The sequence below is a fragment of the Bufo bufo genome, chromosome 1, assembly GCF_905171765.1.
Source record: "Bufo bufo chromosome 1, aBufBuf1.1, whole genome shotgun sequence".
Lineage (NCBI taxonomy): Eukaryota > Metazoa > Chordata > Amphibia > Anura > Bufonidae > Bufo > Bufo bufo.
The window spans coordinates 345,817,056-345,838,877 of record NC_053389.1 but is presented as its reverse complement, the minus strand read 5'-3'; the positions used below and the strand labels follow the sequence as shown (position 1 = coordinate 345,838,877).

General features: G+C 44.8%; 1 protein-coding gene across 2 annotated transcripts in view; it reads left to right on the top strand.

The window, feature by feature from the left end:
• Positions 1-21,822, top strand: part of SLC23A1 (solute carrier family 23 member 1) — a 434,941-nt gene that overhangs the window by 327,575 nt on the left and 85,544 nt on the right. For both annotated transcript variants that reach the window (XM_040442715.1, XM_040442724.1), the window contains exon 10: positions 12,348-12,453. In XM_040442715.1, the coding sequence (XP_040298649.1) occupies positions 12,348-12,453 (106 nt within the window). The remainder of the gene's footprint in view (positions 1-12,347; positions 12,454-21,822) is intronic.

Sequence of the window (21,822 nt, the reverse complement as noted above, 5' to 3'; positions counted from 1 at the left end):
TCCACCCGTTGGAATTCCACCCTCCATATGTTGGACCGACTATACGAACAGAGAAAGGCCGTAAACGATTTCTTCATGATCCAAGCGAACAGGAGTACTCCCCTATGTAACGTTGATGTCAGCCAGTGGCAGCTCATTCGTGACACCTGCCATTTGCTCAGGCCATTTGAGCAGGCCACTTTATTTGTCAGTTGCCAGGACTACGGGATGAACAATGTCATTCCACTGGTTCATGTCCTGGAACAGATGCTGGTAAATCTGGCTGGTCAGGGGACTGGAAACTTGGCACCTAGATCTCACGTCCGCATGAGCCTTCTGGGGCTGAACTGGAGGAGGACATTGGAGCACAAGGAATGTGTAGTAAAATGGGTGGTTTTTCTACACAGGTGACAGGAGAGGAGGAGCAGGAGCAGCCAGAGGAGCTACAGGGCGATGAGGAAGAAGAGGCAGAGATAGAGAACCCAGACACACAGTGGCAGTATGCAGTGGAGATGGAGGCAGTGAGTTCCTCCGAGTCACTTGCACAAATGGCCCGATGCATGCTCACTTGCTTGAGTAGTGACAGCCGAATTGTCACCATTCGGCAGAGGGATGACTTCTGGCTATCCACCTAGTTGGACCCTCACTGCTAGTCCAAAATGGGGCCCTTTGTTACACCCGCTGAGAGGGAGGACAAACTGAACTACTATAGAGACATCCTATGTAGTCAGTTGGCTGCTGCCTATCTGTGCAATCGTCCATTCTCTCGCAGGTCTGACTGGGGGGCCCTCAGCGCTCACATTCCACTGCCATGGCTGCTGGGGAGGGGTGGGGTGGCAGGAGCAGTACCAGCTCCATCAGCAGCAGCCTGAGTCTATAGTCGCTGATGAGCAGCTGCATAGTGAAGAAACTACTCACCAGCAGCTAGACATAGAGCAGGACATGAACCAGCAGATGGTGGCATACTTGGACAGCATCCTGCCTCCCCACATTGAAGATCCGCTGGACTACTGGACAGCCAAACAGGATTTGTGGCCACAACTTGTAGAGTTTGCCCTGGAAAAGCTGTCCTGCCCGTCCAGTAGTGTGGCATCAGAACGGGTGTTTAGTGCCGCGGGGGCCATAGTTACGCCAAGAAGAACTCGCCTGTCCACCCAAAAGTGGAGAGACTGCCCTTTGTCAAGATGAATCAGGCATGGATCAGCCAGGATTTCCACCCACCCATGCCTGATGCATCACACTAGATCATCCATGGTGCCACACCAACACTTTGACAAAAGAGACCGGTTTCTTCTGGCTGCCTGCCTCAGCTACTATTCTGATGCTGCCACCCGACTGATGCCACACATCTGATGCCAAGTCCTCCTTCTTACACCCACCATCATCAGCAGGTACTGTTATTGCCACCCACCTACCCACTCTGTCACCGGGTCACTCTGTGGCCTCCTCATGCTGCTGACACCTCCACACTATGTCATTCTGACACTCTGTGGCCTCCTAATGCTGCTGACACCTCCACACTATGTCACCTTGCCACTCTGTGGCCTCCTGATGCTGTTGACACGTCCACATTCTGTGGCCTCCTCATGCGGCTGCCACCTCCACACTATGTCACCTTGCATGTCATACGGTTCACAGTATTATTTCACTACCAAAGCAGACTCTCTATGTGTGTTACTGCAAGGCACAGTGCTCTACACCACTATAAAGGCTTTCTGCAGCCAGGAAATAGCAGTTTTTTAACTTAATTCATAGTGAAAAATTCGCTCATCTCTAAATATAACCATTAGAGCGTTGTCCAAGCAATTCTATTATACCTTTGTTCTCACATTGGGGTGAATAAACAGTGTAATATAACTGTTAGTGGGGTGTCCACATTGACATTAATTATATAATAATATATATATAATAATTTATTTTACACATTCAGTTACTGTTACCGTACAGCATGTCTAACAAAGAGGTGCCAGGGCCCTTCAAAGGAACCGGCAGTGACAAAAATGTTGCTGGAGCCAGTAGAAATAGGAGCAGAAGAAGGAGTGGTGGTAGCAACAGCCGCAGCAACAGGCCACAGCTGCCACTGTCATTCAGCGGTCGTGTTTTGAAAACCAATCCCGCTGTCTTGGAATGGTTGACTCAGTCTTCAACATCATCTCAACTGACATCACATACCAACAGTCATGAGTCGGTGGGTTCCTCTGACACCACACTTAGTTGGTATGGCCCAGGAACAAGTTCTGTACCCTCACCTGTCCTGAACCTGCCTCTTTCCTTTGCTGATCATTCTGTCAGGCAAGTTATGTATGCTGCCCGTCTCTGCTCGGCTTTTCAGCATGAAAAATATTACTGAGGATAGATAGCAGCTACAGTTCTGCCCAGCACAGATTTGGAGGAGAAGTCCGCTGCTTCCTCCTGTAGGCATACAAATAGCACTGATGAGAGTCGTTGCATGGTAGCAGGTGTTGAGAGTGGTCAGGGCTTGATAGAGGCTGCGGCAGGTAGTCAGCACGGAGTCGTGAGGGTAAAATGCCATACTTGCTGTTGAGGGAATTTTTCATCAAGTCTCTTGAGGATGTCAGAGTGGGCGTATGTAGAATCTGTGGGCAGAAGGTGAAGCGTCAACTCATGGAGCGTCACCATATAGTGGCCTGTGAAAACCGTGGTGCTTATGTAGTGGTAAAGCCTGACTTATCTCCCCGCAGCCCCCACCTCTTCTCCAGCAGTCAGGGCTCTACCACCTCAGCAGAAGATAAAAGAGAGATAGGAGGCAGCGCCTCATGTGTGGTGTAGTATAATAATAGGTACAAGGGGTAAGTAAAAACTCTTACCAGACGATGTTGCGAAGAGTCACAACACCTATATGAAGCTTGTGCTGATTTTCCCGATCAGCGTGCGGGGAGCCTGCGCTGCTGCCTAGGTTCCAGCCCCGTGCCTTGGAAGCATTCTTCGGGGAGAAGTTCGTTGCAGAAGAAGAAAGAAAATGAACCTTTTGGATGGCGCTGTCAGCAGGAGTCAGAGGCAGGTAAGTATTGATAACACAATACTTTTTTTTTTCAGTCAACGCGTTTCAGGGGCGGAGAGCCCCCTTCATCAGGACAATATACAACATCAGTTGTTGTATATTGTCCTGATTAAGGGGGCTCTCCGCCCCTGAAACGCGTTGACCTCAGCAGAAGGGAGCTTTGTTTCCTTCCCATCGCCTACTGGTCCTGATGCTCCTCCTCCTCGTCACGCATTTAGCCAGCAATCAAACACCAAGGCGATTGCAAAGAGACAACATTATCCGTGCACTTATCCAACAGTGCAGAAGCTTCACCTGCTCCTGGCCAAGTTGCTGGTACTACAGTCTCTCCCTTTTCATGTGGTGCCCATTTCAGAGAACTGATGGCTTGTGCCAAGCCAAAGTGTAGAGTCGCAAGCCGTTACTACTTCTCTAAAAAAGCTGTACCAGCTCTGCATACATTTGTACAGCCGAAGGTGGGCCAGTATTTGAGCCTGTCGGTGTCTGGTACAGTTTATGGCACAACCGACATGTGGAGCTATAACTATGTTCAAGGACAATATACTGTATGTCCCTTACAGCCCACTGGGTAAATGTGGTTCCAGCCCAGGCACACCAGCAACTTGGTCAGGTGATGGCTATGCCGCCTCCGACTTCTCATGCTGTGATTGCGGAGCCAGTGTCCTCCTCCACCTCCTCATCCTCCACCTTGTCCTCAGTCTCCACTGTAGGCAGAGTTCAGAGTGGTCCTCCAGCATATCACCTATGCAGAGCATGGCGGTGTCACACTGTTTTGCACTTGGCCAGCCTGGGCGAATGAAGTCACACCGGGGAGGTACTGCTCGGAGTCATCCACCAAGAAATCAAACCTTTGTCACCGATAACAGGAAAAACATTGTGTCGGTGCTGCTTCATGGAGGGCTGACCCATGCGCCCTGCATGGCACACGTCTTTAATCTGGTTGTAAACCGGTTCCTAAAGTCTTCTACCCAACTGCATGACATCTTGAAAATGGCCAGGAAACTGTACATGCACTTCAGCTATTCTTACCCTGCAAAACACACCCTCCTTGAGCTTCAAAGGCAGAATGGTGTTCCCCAACATTGCCTCATATGTGACATTTCCACAGGTTGGAACTTCCCTTTCCACATGTTGGACCAACTATATGAGCAGATGAAGGCCATAAAGGATTTCTTGATGATGCAGGCGGACAGGGGTACTCCCCTGTGTAACTTTAAAGTTAGCCGGGGGCAGCTTATGCGTAACACCTGACATTCGCTCAGGCCCTTTGAGGAGGCCCCTTTATTTGTCAGACACCAGGACTATGGGATGAATAATGTCATTCCACTCCCTCATGTCTCGGAGCAGGTGCTGATAACTCTGGCTGTCCAGGGGACAGGACACGGGGCGCTCACACTTCAAATGCTGGATCACATGTTGCGCCGCCATTCTGCTCTGAATAGTGTAGGGACAAAACTTAATCGGGCTGTTCAATCTGTGGGTGACCTGTAGGCATTTTTGGAAAATAAGAATGGCACCGGCAGCATCTCACATCATCCAATCTTTATTGCGACCTTAAGACAATTACAGCAGCAACGTTTTGGCTGAAGTTCAGCCTTTGTCAAGCCTAATGACATCAACATTATAACACATATATATATACCCCACATAAAAACACACCCCTTCCAATCACCTGTAGTAATCACTGTTCACATCATGTGTTCATCCTTATAGTTCATTACCTTCTAAATGCTCGTGGACATAATATGGCGATGTTCGTCATGTCGGCGTTGTCTCATGTGAAGTGTGCAGCCGCGCATACTTGCACTAGCTTGATCGGATGTGTCAAACCGTGTCCATGGAAACTGACGGCACTCATTCATGTAGCCAATCGGCTGTCTCGAAAGTCACATGACGCACGTGATCACGTGTCCTGTCCGCCGACGTCATCAGAACACACCCTTGTGTATCCGATGATCGTAACACACAGACCATTACTTGCGGCGTCACTGCAGTGCAACCTCATCAGTACCATGGCAACAGGGACACATATACAAGGATCGTTTCTATCATTTAAAAAAGCAAAAGAAAGAGAAGCAAACCTATTTGAAACCATCTAACAGGTATTCACATGGGACAATTCCGACTACTATGAACAAAAAATCGTGTATATAGCATGGCCATATAATCTATAGTGCGTCCATCAATAAATCACATAAAACAATGGATAAAGATATATGGTCAGACACATATGATGTACACATCCAATATACATTATAGATACAATGCATGGATCCCCTATCTATGGAGATAATAACACATTAGTGAATTTAACAGGCTGTCATTAAAGGTAAGGGATGGAGCACCCGAGACTATTTTACACATAACATTATAAAAGCAAGATATCAAAATACCTAGGGGACATATTAGCTACCTATCTCAATCAATGGAAGTGACATTCAATTCTAAATTAAGGCCAAATGGTTGAAGGGACCTTAGGGTGTGAATCCATTTCAGTTCCTTCCTTCTTAGGATTTTCTTTCTATCGCCACCCCGTCTCAGATACCCTACACTATCAATAGCACGAAATCTTAATTGGTTTATGGAGTGATTATGTTCAATGAAATGTTTTGCAACCGGTTTATCCAATGCACCCTTTCTTATTGTACTTTTATGTTTATTGATTCTCTCTCTAAGTTCCATCGTGGTCTCCCCCACGTATATCAAACTGCATGGGCACTGTATCATGTAGACCACATCAGTGGATCTACATGTATAGTGTCCTCTAATTTTGAACAGCTTACCGCTGTAGGGGTGCGCAAAACCGTCGCCTTTCATGATGCAACTACAGTTGCAGCATGAAAGGCAAGGGAAATTGCCACTCCTCAATGGAGCCAGTCTCGTCTGTCTATCAATGTCTTTACCCCCTATGTCAGCTTTTACAATTCTATCACGAAGATTTGGGCTTCACTTGTAAGCCATGTAAAAGGACTCCTGTACTCCACTTTGAATTTCAGTATAAAGCTTTATTTAGTGCGGTTCCAGTCAAAAAAACGTTTTCGGCTTAATAGCCTTCTTCAGTGTAACTGGAAAGGCATACAAGGTATCACAATAAATACGTGTACAATGATTACAATACATGTGCAAAAAAACTTACAGCATTGGATTTGTTTTAAGGAAAATCGTACACTGTATATAGTGTTACAAATAGGTGCGGAATAGACATACAGCACTTAACATATCGATAGAATTGTGTACAGAAAGAGGAAGACGTGTCGATATGGCATGTCAAGAGAGCGTCGTCTGTCATCTGGGGATCCTGTGGGGTCATCTCCATCGGGGTAATCCATGGTGGGTAGGTGGCTTTGGTCGTGGGTTTATTCTATGGTGAATCATTCCGTGCTCAACCCAATTTAAAGTGGGGTGATAGGCAGTAATGGTGGAATTAAGGAATAAAAAGTAAAATCTGACAAGGCACAAGAGAGCGGATCCCTGTAATACGTGTACTGTGGAGGTAACACCTGTTCATGCAATTGGCTGGTCCAGCCCCATGCAGCATCCAATTGGTAAATGTTGCAAAGGACATAAAGACATATCGGTGCTCAATCTGATATAGCGCAAATAGATAAAGCCCTATAATATGTATGTTCTAGGGTTTAAAAGTCATGCTGTTGTATCAAGCTAGTCTAGCCAAGTGCAATTACAGGTACTTAACAGACATGTTCATGCAGGGTAGCAAAATAGCAACAAATATACAGGTAGAGAGGCAATTATGTACATGCAATATTGATGCGGTATAAGTCATTGTCTGTCCTTACCCGGATTGTTGCCGCAAGGTGTGTAAAGCTGAGTGGGGGTGGATTCCCTCAGTGGGTGGCAGAAAACGCTGCTCTTGGTTGGGCTCTATGTCCCTAAGGCACGTGGTCCGGGAGGCTGAGGCCTGTAGTCCGGGTAGCCATGCTGTATGCTGTGTCTCCGTTCCCCTTTATGAGGAGGTTCGGCTGCGCTGCATGATTGGGGGGCGGATACTGGCTGGCATACTTCCGGGTATGCCATGATGGCGTCCGGAGCTATCATAGAGGATGTGCGCATGCGCGTGTCGTGTCTGGGCGGCTGGGATTTAGGAGAGTTTCTGTTATAGTTACCTATAAATGACGCTGTGGCTGGGATTTAGGAGGGTTTCTGTTATAGTTACCTATAAATGACCACCAGAAGGATGAATCTCAAAAAGGATATGATCTAGTCATCTCTTGTTAGTGAACTTGGATGAAGTTCAATATCTGCTCTAAAATCGGAATAGAGGTGTCATTAGTATTGTATCCGTTGAAAGTAATGGTCCAAGTTTGTAAAGATCAATATATATAAAAAAAAAAATATATATATATATATAAAAATTCATAAAAAATTCAATATATACACAAAAAGGAGTGGTCTAGTTTCAGTGTTCTATGCAGATAATACATGTAGTTGATTTGCATTAGTACAGTCATGCGGTTAAATTGCATTAATACAGTCATATATATATATATATCAAATGTACATGTTGCATGTTAAATTGTAGACCATTGGCACCGGTGTCACCGTCGTTTGCGATTCCAAGATACTTTCTAGCAAAATTTACAGAATTTTACATTATATTGAACATATCGTCCGCCGGTAGTGTTCATATGATTAAGATAGATAACCTGTTATTTTGTGAACATTGATGAAAGGGAGGAAAGAAGGGATTTTTGTTACTGTAGGAGCTATATAAAGCTCCCTATTTCATAATCCCGGTTGAGTCCCTTGGGTTCCAGCGTTTGCAGACGGTGGATCCACATGGCTTCCCTGTTCATGAGGAGACGTGATAGGTCTCCGCCCCTTCTGGGGACCGTTACCTGTTCCAATACTTGGAATCGCAGTTGGGCAATAGTGTGGCGTTTGGCCGCAAAATGTGCGGGAATGGGCAGGTGATTGTTTTCACATCGGATGTTGGACTTATGCTGGCATATCCTGTCCCTAATGGTCTGGGTTGTTTCGCCTACATAAGTTAGGCCGCAGGGGCATTTAATGACGTAAATTACGTTGGTGGAGTCGCAGGTGAAAAAACCTTTTATAGGGATCCCTTTCCCTGTTAAAGGGTGGAAGATCTTGTCACCTTTCGTGACGTGCGAGCATTGTGCGCAATGAAGGCACGGAAATGTGCCTTTGCGCTGTGTTTGTAGGAGCAACTGGCTCGGCTTCTTGAAATTGGAGCCCACATCTGCCCTTACAAGCATGTCTTTCAGGCTCTTGGGACGTCTATTGCATGGGAGGAAGGGAAGTGAGAATGCCTCGATGTGTGGATACGCCTGGTGAAGGAGGTGCCAGTGTCTGCGTAAAATGTGTTGAATCTTATGCGAGAAGGGGTGAACACACATTTCACCCCTTCTCGCATAAGATTCAACACATTTTACGCAGACACTGGCACCTCCTTCACCAGGCGTATCCACACATCGAGGCATTCTCACTTCCCTTCCTCCCATGCAATAGACGTCCCAAGAACCTGAAAGACATGCTTGTAAGGGCAGATGTGGGCTCCAATATCAAGAAGCCGAGACAGTTGCTCCTACAAACACAGCGCAAAGGCACATTTCCGTGCCTTCATTGCGCACAATGCTCGCACGTCACGAAAGGTGACAAGATCTTCCACCCTTTAACAGGGAAAGGGATCCCTATAAAAGGTTTTTTCACCTGCGACTCCACCAACGTAATTTACGTCATTAAATGCCCCTGCGGCCTAACTTATGTAGGCGAAACAACCCAGACCATTAGGGACAGGATATGCCAGCATAAGTCCAACATCCGATGTGAAAACAATCACCTGCCCATTCCCGCACATTTTGCGGCCAAACGCCACACTATTGCCCAACTGCGATTCCAAGTATTGGAACAGGTAACGGTCCCCAGAAGGGGCGGAGACCTATCACGTCTCCTCATGAACAGGGAAGCCATGTGGATCCACCGTCTGCAAACGCTGGAACCCAAGGGACTCAACCGGGATTATGAAATAGGGAGCTTTTTATAGCTCCTACAGTAACAAAAATCCCTTCTTTCCTCCCTTTCATCAATGTTCACAAAATAACAGGTTATCTATCTTAATCATATGAACACTACCGGCGGACGATATGTTCAATATAATGTAAAATTCTGTAAATTTTGCTAGAAAGTATCTTGGAATCGCAAACGACGGTGACACCGGTGCCAATGGTCTACAATTTAACATGCAACATGTACATTTGATATATATATATATGACTGTATTAATGCAATTTAACCGCATGACTGTACTAATGCAAATCAACTACATGTATTATCTGCATAGAGCACTAAAACTAGACCACTCCTTTTTGTGTATATATTGAATTTTTTATGAATTTTTATATATATATATATATTTTTTTTTTAGATATATTGATCTTTACAAACTTGGACCATTACTTTCAACGGATACAATACTAATGACACCTCTATTCCGATTTTAGAGCAGATATTGAACTTCATCCAAGTTCACTAACAAGAGATGACTAGATCATATCCTTTTTGAGATTCATCCTTCTGGTGGTCATTTATAGGTAACTATAACACAAACCCTCCTAAATCCCAGCCACAGCGTCATTTATAGGTAACTATAACAGAAACTCTCCTAAATCCCAGCCACATCGCCTCCCCAGCACAGACAGCTACTGACACGGCAAAGAGACCTGGCGCATGCGCAAATATTGAAAAAGCCGGCAGATCCAACACCCGACGCATGCGCAATGATAGAAGAAACAGGCCGCTCCAACGTCCGCCCAGACACGACACGCGCATGCGCACATCCTCTATGATAGCTCCGGACGCCATCATGGCATACCCGGAAGTATGCCAGCCAGTATCCGCCCCCCAATCATGCAGCGCAGCCGAACCTCCTCATAAAGGGGAACGGAGACACAGCATACAGCATGGCTACCCGGACTACAGGCCTCAGCCTCCCGGACCACGTGCCTTAGGGACATAGAGCCCAACCAAGAGCAGCGTTTTCTGCCACCCACTGAGGGAATCCACCCCCACTCAGCTTTACACACCTTGCGGCAACAATCCGGGTAAGGACAGACAATGACTTATACCGCATCAATATTGCATGTACATAATTGCCTCTCTACCTGTATATTTGTTGCTATTTTGCTACCCTGCATGAACATGTCTGTTAAGTACCTGTAATTGCACTTGGCTAGACTAGCTTGATACAACAGCATGACTTTTAAACCCTAGAACATACATATTATAGGGCTTTATCTATTTGCGCTATATCAGATTGAGCACCGATATGTCTTTATGTCCTTTGCAACATTTACCAATTGGATGCTGCATGGGGCTGGACCAGCCAATTGCATGAACAGGTGTTACCTCCACAGTACACGTATTACAGGGATCCGCTCTCTTGTGCCTTGTCAGATTTTACTTTTTATTCCTTAATTCCACCATTACTGCCTATCACCCCACTTTAAATTGGGTTGAGCACGGAATGATTCACCATAGAATAAACCCACGACCAAAGCCACCTACCCACCATGGATTACCCCGATGGAGATGACCCCACAGGATCCCCAGATGACAGACGACGCTCTCTTGACATGCCATATCGACACGTCTTCCTCTTTCTGTACACAATTCTATCGATATGTTAAGTGCTGTATGTCTATTCCGCACCTATTTGTAACACTATATACAGTGTACGATTTTCCTTAAAACAAATCCAATGCTGTAAGTTTTTTTGCACATGTATTGTAATCATTGTACACGTATTTATTGTGATACCTTGTATGCCTTTCCAGTTACACTGAAGAAGGCTATTAAGCCGAAAACGTTTTTTTGACTGGAACCGCACTAAATAAAGCTTTATACTGAAATTCAAAGTGGAGTACAGGAGTCCTTTTACACGCACTTGTTTTCAGACCGGCTCGCTCACAGGTAAGGGCTTACCTGTGCCTCGCCGGACTTGTGAAAAAAGATGGCAGCCCGCATATGTTCACGGGCGAACAATGCGAACTGACCATCACTGATCATTTCTGTAATTGGAATTACTTTTCTTTATATCTAGAGATTGGCAATTCGTCCTGATCATGTCTGACAGGTGAATGGCTTGTTAAAAGAAAGAACTTAGATACATTTAAACAGGAGTGCACCTAGCCTTTCTGCTGCCTGAGGCAAAAATTGAAATGGCTCCCCTATGCCAAATTTTCAACCTAACCACTTCCCTCTAGTGCTACTGTTAAAGGGATTCTGTCACCAGGTTTGACCCCTGTCAGCTAAACATTTGCTGATGTTCAGGGCGTCTTCACGATTCCTAATGGGGGCTTATAAATGTCATCTGTGGGCTTATTTAGCTAAAAAACAGCTATTACTAACCTGTCAGTCAAACAAATAAGGTGCCCAAGGGGATGTTAATGGGTGCAAGATGCCCGCCGCACCCACCGGCGTTCGTGCCCAGCGCCGCCTTTACGGACTTCTGCGCCGCCTCCTAATCCTCTGTGCCGCCTCTAGCTCTCCCTCCCTCCCTCCCCCCTCCTTCTGCTGTAAGATCTCGCGCGTGCGCACAGGCCTCTGCCTGATGCGCCCGTGCGGACTTCTCCATTTGGCTTCTTACAGCGAAGTGCGCATGCGCCGGCACTTCGCTCAACCCCTGTATGCGCGAGATCTTACAGCAGGAGGAGGGGGGAGGGAGGGAGAGCGAGAGGCGGCTCAGAGGATTAGGAGGCGGCACAGAAGTCCGGAAAGGCGGCGCTGGGCACAAACGGCGGTGGGTGCGGCGGGCATCTTGCACCCATTAACATCCCCTTGGGCACCTTATTTGTTTGACTGACAGGTTAGTAATAGCTGTTTTTTTAGCTAAATAAGCCCACAGATGACATTTATAAGCCCAAATTAGGAATCGTGAGGACGCCCTGAACATCAGCATATGTTTAGCTGACAGGGGTCAAACCTGGTGACAGAATCCCTTTAAAACCATAACATACAGCACTACAAAACATACAGGGTAATACAGCACCACATATATCTTACATCCAGTGATATCTCCTCTGATGTAGATGTTCTCTTTGCTCATTTTCTCTATTTGGACCAGGCCACCATAATAATTTCTTTCAACCATTTATTGTCTCTGCAGAGTTTGACAAAGATTGCTGAGTGTAGTTTGCTACGCTTTACAACCATGGGTGTAAATATTGGGATTTGCAAGACCCAACTGAATTGTATTTTTGTTTATTAGTAGGTGTAATCATTTTGGTAATAACTACCAATATTAGAAGTAGGCCACCAAAGTAATATATTAACATTGTAATCTAATTTATCATTTATTTTTTTCCAGAGGAATATTTATTGAAGGAGTTTGCTGTGTTATTGCTGGATTGCTTGGAACTGGAAATGGTTCTACCTCTTCAAGTCCAAATATAGGTGTTTTGGGTATTACAAAGGTAAAATCCTTAAAATACATCATATTTAAAAATTACAGCAGAACAAAATAATGATCACTTAGTTTGTTTTACAATAATTTATAACCACAATACTATATCCAGGCTTTGCATTGTCTTGCATGGACAATTAAGGACCCTTCAACTAAGAAAGAATGTAATGAGCATTTTCAGTGACGCATATTTGAGTTTATTTACTAGGTGTACAGTAGGTGCCTCACACAATTTATCAAATTCTTTATTCTTTTAATATATTATATATACTCAAGAGAAATGCAAAGAAGGGATTCCTCTTTGATCGCATCACAGTGAAATCATGTGATGTAATCTATACCCATAAATTCCCCAGATTGCAATCTGTTCAAGCATCTGTGGAAAGAGCTGGATAAACAGGACCAATCCATTAAGACCCCACCTTGTAACTGAAAGAACTACAAACAGGTTCATTACCAACTACCCAAAATTTCAGCTGGCAGATGAACTTGAAGCTTTTCAGGTTTGTTTTGGAAGAATCCAGCAAAAGAGTGCACGGTGCCATTTTACTGCACATGTCGGCGTCAAAAAGCACTAGGGAGAAAGACAAAGGGTGCTCCCGTGGCCCTGAGAGGAAGTGGGTGGGGGGGAGCTTGCCCTGATTAGCTCACAGGCTGACAGACAGCCTAGATTAGCCAATCAGTGCTTCAGCAGGCAAGGAGGTACCCTTGCAGAACAAGCAGAATGTCATTCTGTGTTGGGCTGTTAATGACGGTGGTGGATGGGTCTATAGAGTGTCTGACAGGAAACAATCTTAGGGACAGTGTACAGACACAACCAAGCTTCTATTTTAGTGTGAGGGACACTGAAGGGAAAGGCTAGAAAGAGGAAGAAATGTGTAGAATATGAAAAACTGTCAGCCAGGGAGTGAGGAGTAGAGGCTGGCTGTGCCTTGCATGTATTCCAGCTGCAAGTAACACAGCTGCAGCTGCTGCAAAAACATTTTTTTTTTTTTGGGGGGGGGGGGGGGAATAAGCTCAAAACCGTACAACACATATGTTACCATCCAGAGGATATATAGCATTTGAATTCTTAGTAAAACACTTGAAATACTAGACCAAAATCCGTGTCAGGGCATCTCCAGAAAGTATTTTTTATTTTTTTGTTAAAATAGCGAAATACGTGTGTTTTACAACAAACAGGGTAGTGAAAACGTAAACTACTAGGCTAAAATCTGTATTGATGCATCTCCAGAGAGTTCAATTTTTGGGGGGGTTTGTGTAAATAGCGATATACGTGTGTTTTACAATACAGAGGGTAGTGTTTCAAATCTGAGTGAGAACATGAAATACTAGGCCAAAATGCTGGTAGTAGTATAGCCTCTGGATGTCTTGTCAAACTAAAAGTGACAGGTTTACACATCCCTTTTGACACCCATCACCTGCCCCAAACCACACCTAAATACCGCCCATTCAACGCCCCCTTATTCTGTCAAGCGTTATCACCTTCCAACATGACCTTTCTGAAGTCAAAACATGTCCTTATTTTTGCCCACAGCATGCATTTTGTGGTTAAGCAAAAACATAAGGGAATGTGCGGACATCTGCAAGACATGTTCGGAATTGTCCTAAGACGTTATTTAAGAGTGCTGAAATCATTTTTTTTCGTTAGGAAATTTGCTTTAATTATATACGTTTGTGTTTAATAAAATAATATTCAAAATATTAACAATAGCTGAGATAAGTTCAAAAAAATTTTTGTTAAGAGATCCGCTCACCTCTGTTACCCTCACGGTAGGTGCACCAAACAAAATTTGAGATCACCCCTCAAAAATTGGTTGAATGTAAAGTAAAGTATGAATGGGCACTCATATAAGGAGGTATAGGACACAATTTATTACTAAAAATTATTGAAGCTGAAAATACAAATACAATTTCAATTTCGACATAAAATATTCTTCTAAAAAGATGGAGAGCAATCAGTTCTGATTTTTGGTCGTGGCTGGTACTTCAATCATTCACATTAGTTTCAGATTGCAGCCTTGTTGTAGGAAAAGGGAGTGACTAATAGCCAACCTCCGCCTAATCAGATAGTGATTCTCTGCAATTTATTATATAAAACACATTTACATAAAACATTGGGCCAAGCAAAATAAAATACTGTGTTTTTGGTCCTATATAGAAAAAATGCACAGTGAGTGCTATTTTGTCGCTGGGTAGATTGAAAGTTCCGGAATAAAACTCCACATGTATGACAGTCTCTGTAGATAGGATACGCTTCCTTTTATGTTGTTATAATTGTGACGATGTTCAGTTTTATAATGTAGCTCTTAATATATATGACAGTTCTCTGTTGAAACGATACACTTCCTTTTATGTCCACGATGTTGTTATAATTGTGACAGTATTAGGTATTAGAATGCAGCTCTTAGTGCTTTTTCTCCTGGTGTCTTGATATTATTGTTTCATAAATTTTGACCCACTATGTGGGCTTACCTTAGCCGGCGTACCTCTGCTTGCTGTGTGGGTTCGCACTCCACAATATGCGCCGGCGTCCCGGCTCTGGAGTTGGCCGCGTCCCACGTGTCTCTCAGCTGGCTGCAGGGTATGACTCACTGTGAGGATCGCATACCTCTCCGGCACAGGTTGATGACGTCTTCAGGTCCTTGTTCCTAGGAAGCGATGAATAGCTGAGATACCTCGGCTGTCGCTGCCCCTATACGAAAATCGAAGGTATAAGTGTTTAAGCAAAATGTCTTTATTTGCAATACACCACGTTACATTTTTTCAACATCACAGTATGATAGGCACGTTTCTGTGTAATTACAGCAACGTAGACATAATTGTTTCAAGCTCTTTGTTACAATGGCACGTATATCACGGTCATTTTTTCTAAAATCGCTCGTGTATATTTTTAATACATTTTCAAAAGACATTCCTTTAGCAATACAATGTAAGATATAGATGCAGTAATTACCGCAGACCGAACTAGCGGTGTTCTGTATTTGTCTGTTTTGATACCTTATAGCAGGGATGGCCAACCTTACAGACACAAAGAGCCACAAAAAAAAAGTATGACTGCCAGGAGCCACAAGCTATATACATTTACACAAATATGCGTGCACACAACGGTATTACTGCAATGTAGTTTTCAAACATTTAAAAGTGTATTTTAACCACCTTTCCTACCTGTAATGTAGACAACTTTAGTGAGACTTCTGGCAATCTTTGTTTTTTACAATGTGTTTCAAATCTGACTTGTATTCAGCAATTCTTTAAGATGTGTGTCAGTAAGAACAGAATGATGCTTTGATTTCACATGTTTCAGTGTGGAAAAAACAGATTCACAAACATAGGTTGAGCCAAACATTGACAGAAGCTTCAGTGCAGCTCGTTTTACATTGGGATACTTCTCCATAGGTACGATTTTCCAAAACTCCATGGTTCCCTCACTCAGAATTGACCTGAGTTGGTCATCTTCCAAAAGTTCAATCATCTCAATTTAAGTTGTTGCTTCATCTGTCACCAGCAGGGCTTTCAAACAACCTGAATTGGCAGAAAATGGGTTAACGAGAAATGTAATTTGTGGCCTCTTCAGTTGTAGATCGTGGAATCTGTCCTCAAAGGTCTGCTGTAGGTTTTCAATAAGTTCTACGTAGCAAGAAGTTCTCCTTTTTAGGATCTTAGCAGCTTGGGCACTTGCATTTGACACAGAGGGGAAATGTGTTAGTTCTCCCTTTCTCAGATTAGTTTTAAAAAGCTTGAGCTTGTTAATAAATGCAAAAACTGTTTGCACTAGATCGGGCAGCATCTTTAATTTCCCTTGGAGGTCAAGGTTGAGTCTATCCAGGTGGTGCAGCATGTCCACCAGAAATGCCAGGTCCAAAATCCACTGGGAATCAGAAAGCACAGGATAGTCTTTGTGTTTTTGTTCCAGAAACAACTTTACCTGACTCAAAAGTTCAAAAAAATTAGATATCACCTTACCTCTTGAAAGCCACCTTACAGAGCAGTGAAGTGGCAAATCACTGGGGGGTTCTCATCAAGGTCTGCAATGAGATTTCTGAACTGTCTGTGATTAAGCGCATGAGTGCAAATAAAATTGACAATTTCCAGAACAGGCATCATGACATGGTCTAAATTTAGCTTTTTAGACACCAGCTGCTCCTGATAAATGATGCAATGAAATGTCCAAAACTCTGGAAATCTGTCATCACATTTACATAGCCCGACAAGGCCATTCACAGATCCTATTATAGACGGTGCTCCATCTGTGGTTATGGCTGTGATATTTCTTTAAAGTTTTTTTTAAAGAATTTAACAATTTTTATTGTTTTTGAGGTCAATCACAAAAGAGATAAAAGGCACATATATAATCAAGTATGTAGACATTGCGTATGCAAAATGGGATAACACTGATAGATCAACTTCGGTGATGCCTGAGTTACAAACAAGGCAGCATAGGGAAAATATGCATATTGAGGGACACAAGGGAGAAAAATAAACAAAACATAACAAAACAATACAGAACAATACAAAAACATAAGGGCATGATTTAGGAGAAGCGAGCCACGTTGACACAGATAGGACATAATAGATTATGTAGACAGTCAGAGACATGATGATAAGCAAAAATACAGAAATGGGTCAATGGAACCCTCTAAATTGTTTCCAAGGGGACCAAATGGCTAGAAAAGAGGACCGGGAACGGAGCTCCCAGTGAGAGAGTTCTTCCAATCTATAAATCTGGTCAACTTTTTGGACCCACTTTGCCACATCTGGGACTTCAGGGGAGAGCCAGGAAGATCCTACCAGAAGTCTGTCAGCTGATAGCATAAGAAAGCGAAATCTTCGCCATTTGTTCAAACCCCTAAGTCCCAGGCTAAGGAGAGGTAGGTCTGGGTTGCAGGTAAGGGTCATCTGGCATATGTGATTACAGGTTTTTACTATTGTGCGCCACCAGTCAAAAAAGCCATAGAAATCTCTGTGGGAGTCAAAAGACGACCCAAATCTCGCTCCCAAATTCCAATTATTGCTGGTTTGATGGGGGATACAGGAGTTTTTGAGCAGCTATATAAAGTTGAGATGACTCTTTTGGGAGGGTGTTTTGCACCAAGTGTTTTGTCAAACCAGGAGGACAGGGGCTGTAAAGGAGAGGACTTAAGGAGGGAGGAAATTTCTGAGTTAAGGAAACCCTGTAGAAAAGTGAGAGTTGTGGAGTTTCCTGAACCGTCACTGAAATCTAACAGAGATCTAACACATCCTTCGTTATCTAATAACTCTGATAAGAGCGTAGATGAGAGTCTAATTGAGAGAGGGCAACTCTCCTTTAGAGCACTAGGGGCTAAATCAATTATATCTCTTAGAGTGAGAAGGGGCGAGGGAGTTGTCAACTGCTTATTGCGTGAGGAGAACCAATCCCAGACTGATAACGTGCTCTGTATCAAAGGGTTTGAGACCTTCTGTGATAATGGGAGGGTCTTACCATATAGATGGAGAGCACGAGGGGCAGAAGGGAGAAAAGTATTCTCCATGTGGACCCATGCCTTGTGAGGGGGGATCTGATCCAATCCACCACTCTGGCTAGATTTATGGCTCTCATGTACATTTCTGGGTCGGGTAGGCCAATTCTCCCCATTCGTTTAGGCTTGGTCAAAGTGTCGAAGGAGATCCTAGAACGTCTTCCCCTCCAGATAAATTTAAGGATAGATTGCAGTCAGTCTGGGCAGTACCAGCGCAGATACCATATTTTTTCTGCCGAACCAGGAGGGAGTCCATCTGGGCAACAATAGAGTGTAAGAGTGGCAAGTAGAGTTGAACAGACACCTGGATGTTCGGGTTCGACGAGTTCGGCCGAAATAAAATAAAAAGTTCGGGTTCGGGAGCTGAACTTGACACCGAACCCGAACCCCATTGAAGTCAATGGGGACCCGAACTTTTGGGCACTAAAATGGCTCTAAAATAGTCCTGGAAAGGGCTAGAGGGCTGCAAAAGGCATCAAAATGTGATTAAGAGCATGGCAACTGTTCTGCAAACAAATGTGGATAGGGAAATGACTTAAAATAACATAAAATACAGAAAAATTAAAAATAACAATCTGGATCTAGGAGTAGGAGGTTGAGGAGGCGGTGGATGTGGCGGTGTAGGTTGACGTGGCGGTGTAGGTGGAATGGGCGGTGAAGGAGGAATAGGTAGCTATTTTTAATTTTTTAATTGGGGTATCCCCCAAAATATTGGGACATATAACAAAATAAAACAAAGAATAAGTGCACTTGAGTACAAGAATGGATGGTTGAGGCTGGTATAAATGTCTATTCTGCACAAGGTACGGACAAGTCCTGTGGGATCCATGCCTGATTCATTTTAATAAACGTAAGCTTGTCCTCATTGGCTGCGGCCCGTGATAATGCTCTCTGCCATGCTAAACACACGTTCACACTATACACTGGCTGCAGGGCAGGTCAGCACCTCCAAGGCTGACAAAGCTTTTCCACATTTTGGCCATGCTAACCCTGCCTTCTCAGGTGCTGGCGGTGCCCCAGCTGCGTTGGCGACCTCTTCCTCCTCCTCTGCCTTCGCCTTGTGCTTCCACTGTGCCCCTGCTGTCAGGTGGGAATGCCATCATCAGCGTGCGCTTGTAGTCGCGCATCTTCCAATCAGTAACAGAGGTTTTCACTAAATTTAGTTCCCTGTCAGCAATGCAGAGCAGGGGTTCATTCACGGCAAAAGGGGGTTCTTGTCACCCAGCAATAGAACAGAGGATTTTGAGAGATTTAGGCCCCTGTCACCCAGGCACAGCAGGGGTTCATTCACGGCAAAAAGAGATTCTTGTCACCCAGCAATAGAACAGAGGATTTTGAGAGATTTATGCCCTGTCATCCAGGCACAGCAGGGGTTCATTCACGGCAAAAGGAGGTTCATGTCACCCAGCAAAAGAACAGAGGATTTTGAGAGATTTAGGCCCCTGTCACCCAGGCACAGCAGGGGTTCATTCACGGCAAAAGGAGGTTCATGTCACTCAGCAATAAAACAGAGGATTTTGAGAGATTTAGGCCCCTGTCACCCAAGCACAGCAGGGGTTCATTCACGGCAAATGGTGTTCATGTCACCCAGCAATATAAGAGGATTTTGAGAGATTGAGTCCCCTGTCACCCAGGCACAGCAGGAGTTCATTCACGGCAGAAGGTGGTTCATGTCACCCAGCAATAGAACAAAGTATTTTGAGAGATTTAGGCCCCCTGTCACCCAGGCACAGCAGGGGTTCATTCATGGCAAAAGTGGGTTCATGTCACCCAGCATGCAATAGAACAGAGGATTTTGAGAGATTTAGGCCCCTGTCACCCAGGCACAGCAGGAGTTCATTCACGGCAAAAGGTGGTTCATGTCACCCAGCAATACAACAGAGGATTTTAAGAGATTTAGGCCCCTGTCACCCAGGCACAGCAGGGGTTCATTCACGGCAAAAGGTGGTTCATGTCACCCAGCAATAGAACAGAGGATTTTGAGAGATTTAGGCCCATGTCACCCGGGCACAGCAGGGGTTTATTCACGGCAAAAGGGGATTCTTGTCACCCACAAATAGAACAGAGGATTTTGAGAGATTTAGGCCCCTGTTACCCAGGCACAGAATTGGTTCATTCACGGCAAAAGGGGATTCTTGTCACCCAGCAATAGAACAAAGGATTTTTAGAGATTTAGGCCCATGTCATCCAGGCACAGCAGGGGTTCATTCACGGCAAAAGGGGGTTCATGTCACCCAGCAATAGAACAGAGGATTTTGAGATATTTTGGCCCCTGTCACCCAGACACAGCAGGGGTTCATTCACGGCAAAAGGGGGTTCATGTCACCTACAGTAGCTATAGAACAGAGGATTTTGAGAGATTAAGGCCCCTGTCACCCAGGCACAGCAGTGGTTCATTTACGGCAAAAGGGGGTTCTTGTCACCCAGCAATACAACAGAGGATTTTGAGAGATTTAGGCCTCTGTCACCCAGGCACAGCAGGGGTTCATTCACGGCAAAAGGTGGTTCATGTCACCCAGCAATAGAACAGAGGATTTTGAGAGATTTAGGCCCCTGTCACCCAGGCACAGCAGGGGTTCATTCACGGCAAAAGGAGGTTCATGTCACTCAGCAATAAAACAGAGGATTTTGAGAGATTTAGGCCCCTGTCACCCAAGCACAGCAGGGGTTCATTCACGGCAAATGGGGTTCATGTCACCCAGCAATATAAGAGGATTTTGAGAGATTTAGTCCCCTGTCACCCAGGCACAGCAGGAGTTCATTCACGGCAGAAGGTGGTTCATGTCACCCAGCAATAGAACAAAGTATTTTGAGAGATTTAGGCCCCCTGTCACCCAGGCACAGCAGGGGTTCATTCATGGCAAAAGTGGGTTCATGTCACCCAGCATGCAATAGAACAGAGGATTTTGAGAGATTTAGGCCCCTGTCACCCAGGCACAGCAGGAGTTCATTCACGGCAAAAGGTGGTTCATGTCACCCAGCAATACAACAGAGGATTTTAAGAGATTTAGGCCCCTGTCACCCAGGCACAGCAGGGGTTCATTCACGGCAAAAGGTGGTTCATGTCACCCAGCAATAGAACAGAGGATTTTGAGAGATTTAGGCCCATGTCACCCGGGCACAGCAGGGGTTTATTCACGGCAAAAGGGGATTCTTGTCACCCACAAATAGAACAGAGGATTTTGAGAGATTTAGGCCCCTGTTACCCAGGCACAGAATTGGTTCATTCACGGCAAAAGGGGATTCTTGTCACCCAGCAATAGAACAAAGGATTTTTAGAGATTTAGGCCCATGTCATCCAGGCACAGCAGGGGTTCATTCACGGCAAAAGGGGGTTCATGTCACCCAGCAATAGAACAGAGGATTTTGAGATATTTTGGCCCCTGTCACCCAGACACAGCAGGGGTTCATTCACGGCAAAAGGGGGTTCATGTCACCTACAGTAGCTATAAAATTGAGGATTTTGAGAGATTAAGGCCCCTGTCACCCAGGCACAGCAGTGGTTCATTTACGGCAAAAGGGGGTTCTTGTCACCCAGCAATACAACAGAGGATTTTGAGAGATTTAGGCCTCTGTCACCCAGGCACAGCAGGGGTTCATTCACGGCAAAAGGTGGTTCATGTCACCCAGCAATAGAACAGAGGATTTTGAGAGATTTAGGCCACTGTCACCCAGACACAGCAGGGGTTCATTCACGGCAAAAAGAGATTCTTGTCACCCAGCAATAGAACAGAGGATTTTGAGAGATTTATGCCCTGTCATCCAGGCACAGCAGGGGTTCATTCACAGCAAAAGGAGGTTCATGTCACCCAGCAATAGAACAGAGGATTTTGAGAGATTTATGCCCTGTCATCCAGGCACAGCAGGGGTTCATTCAC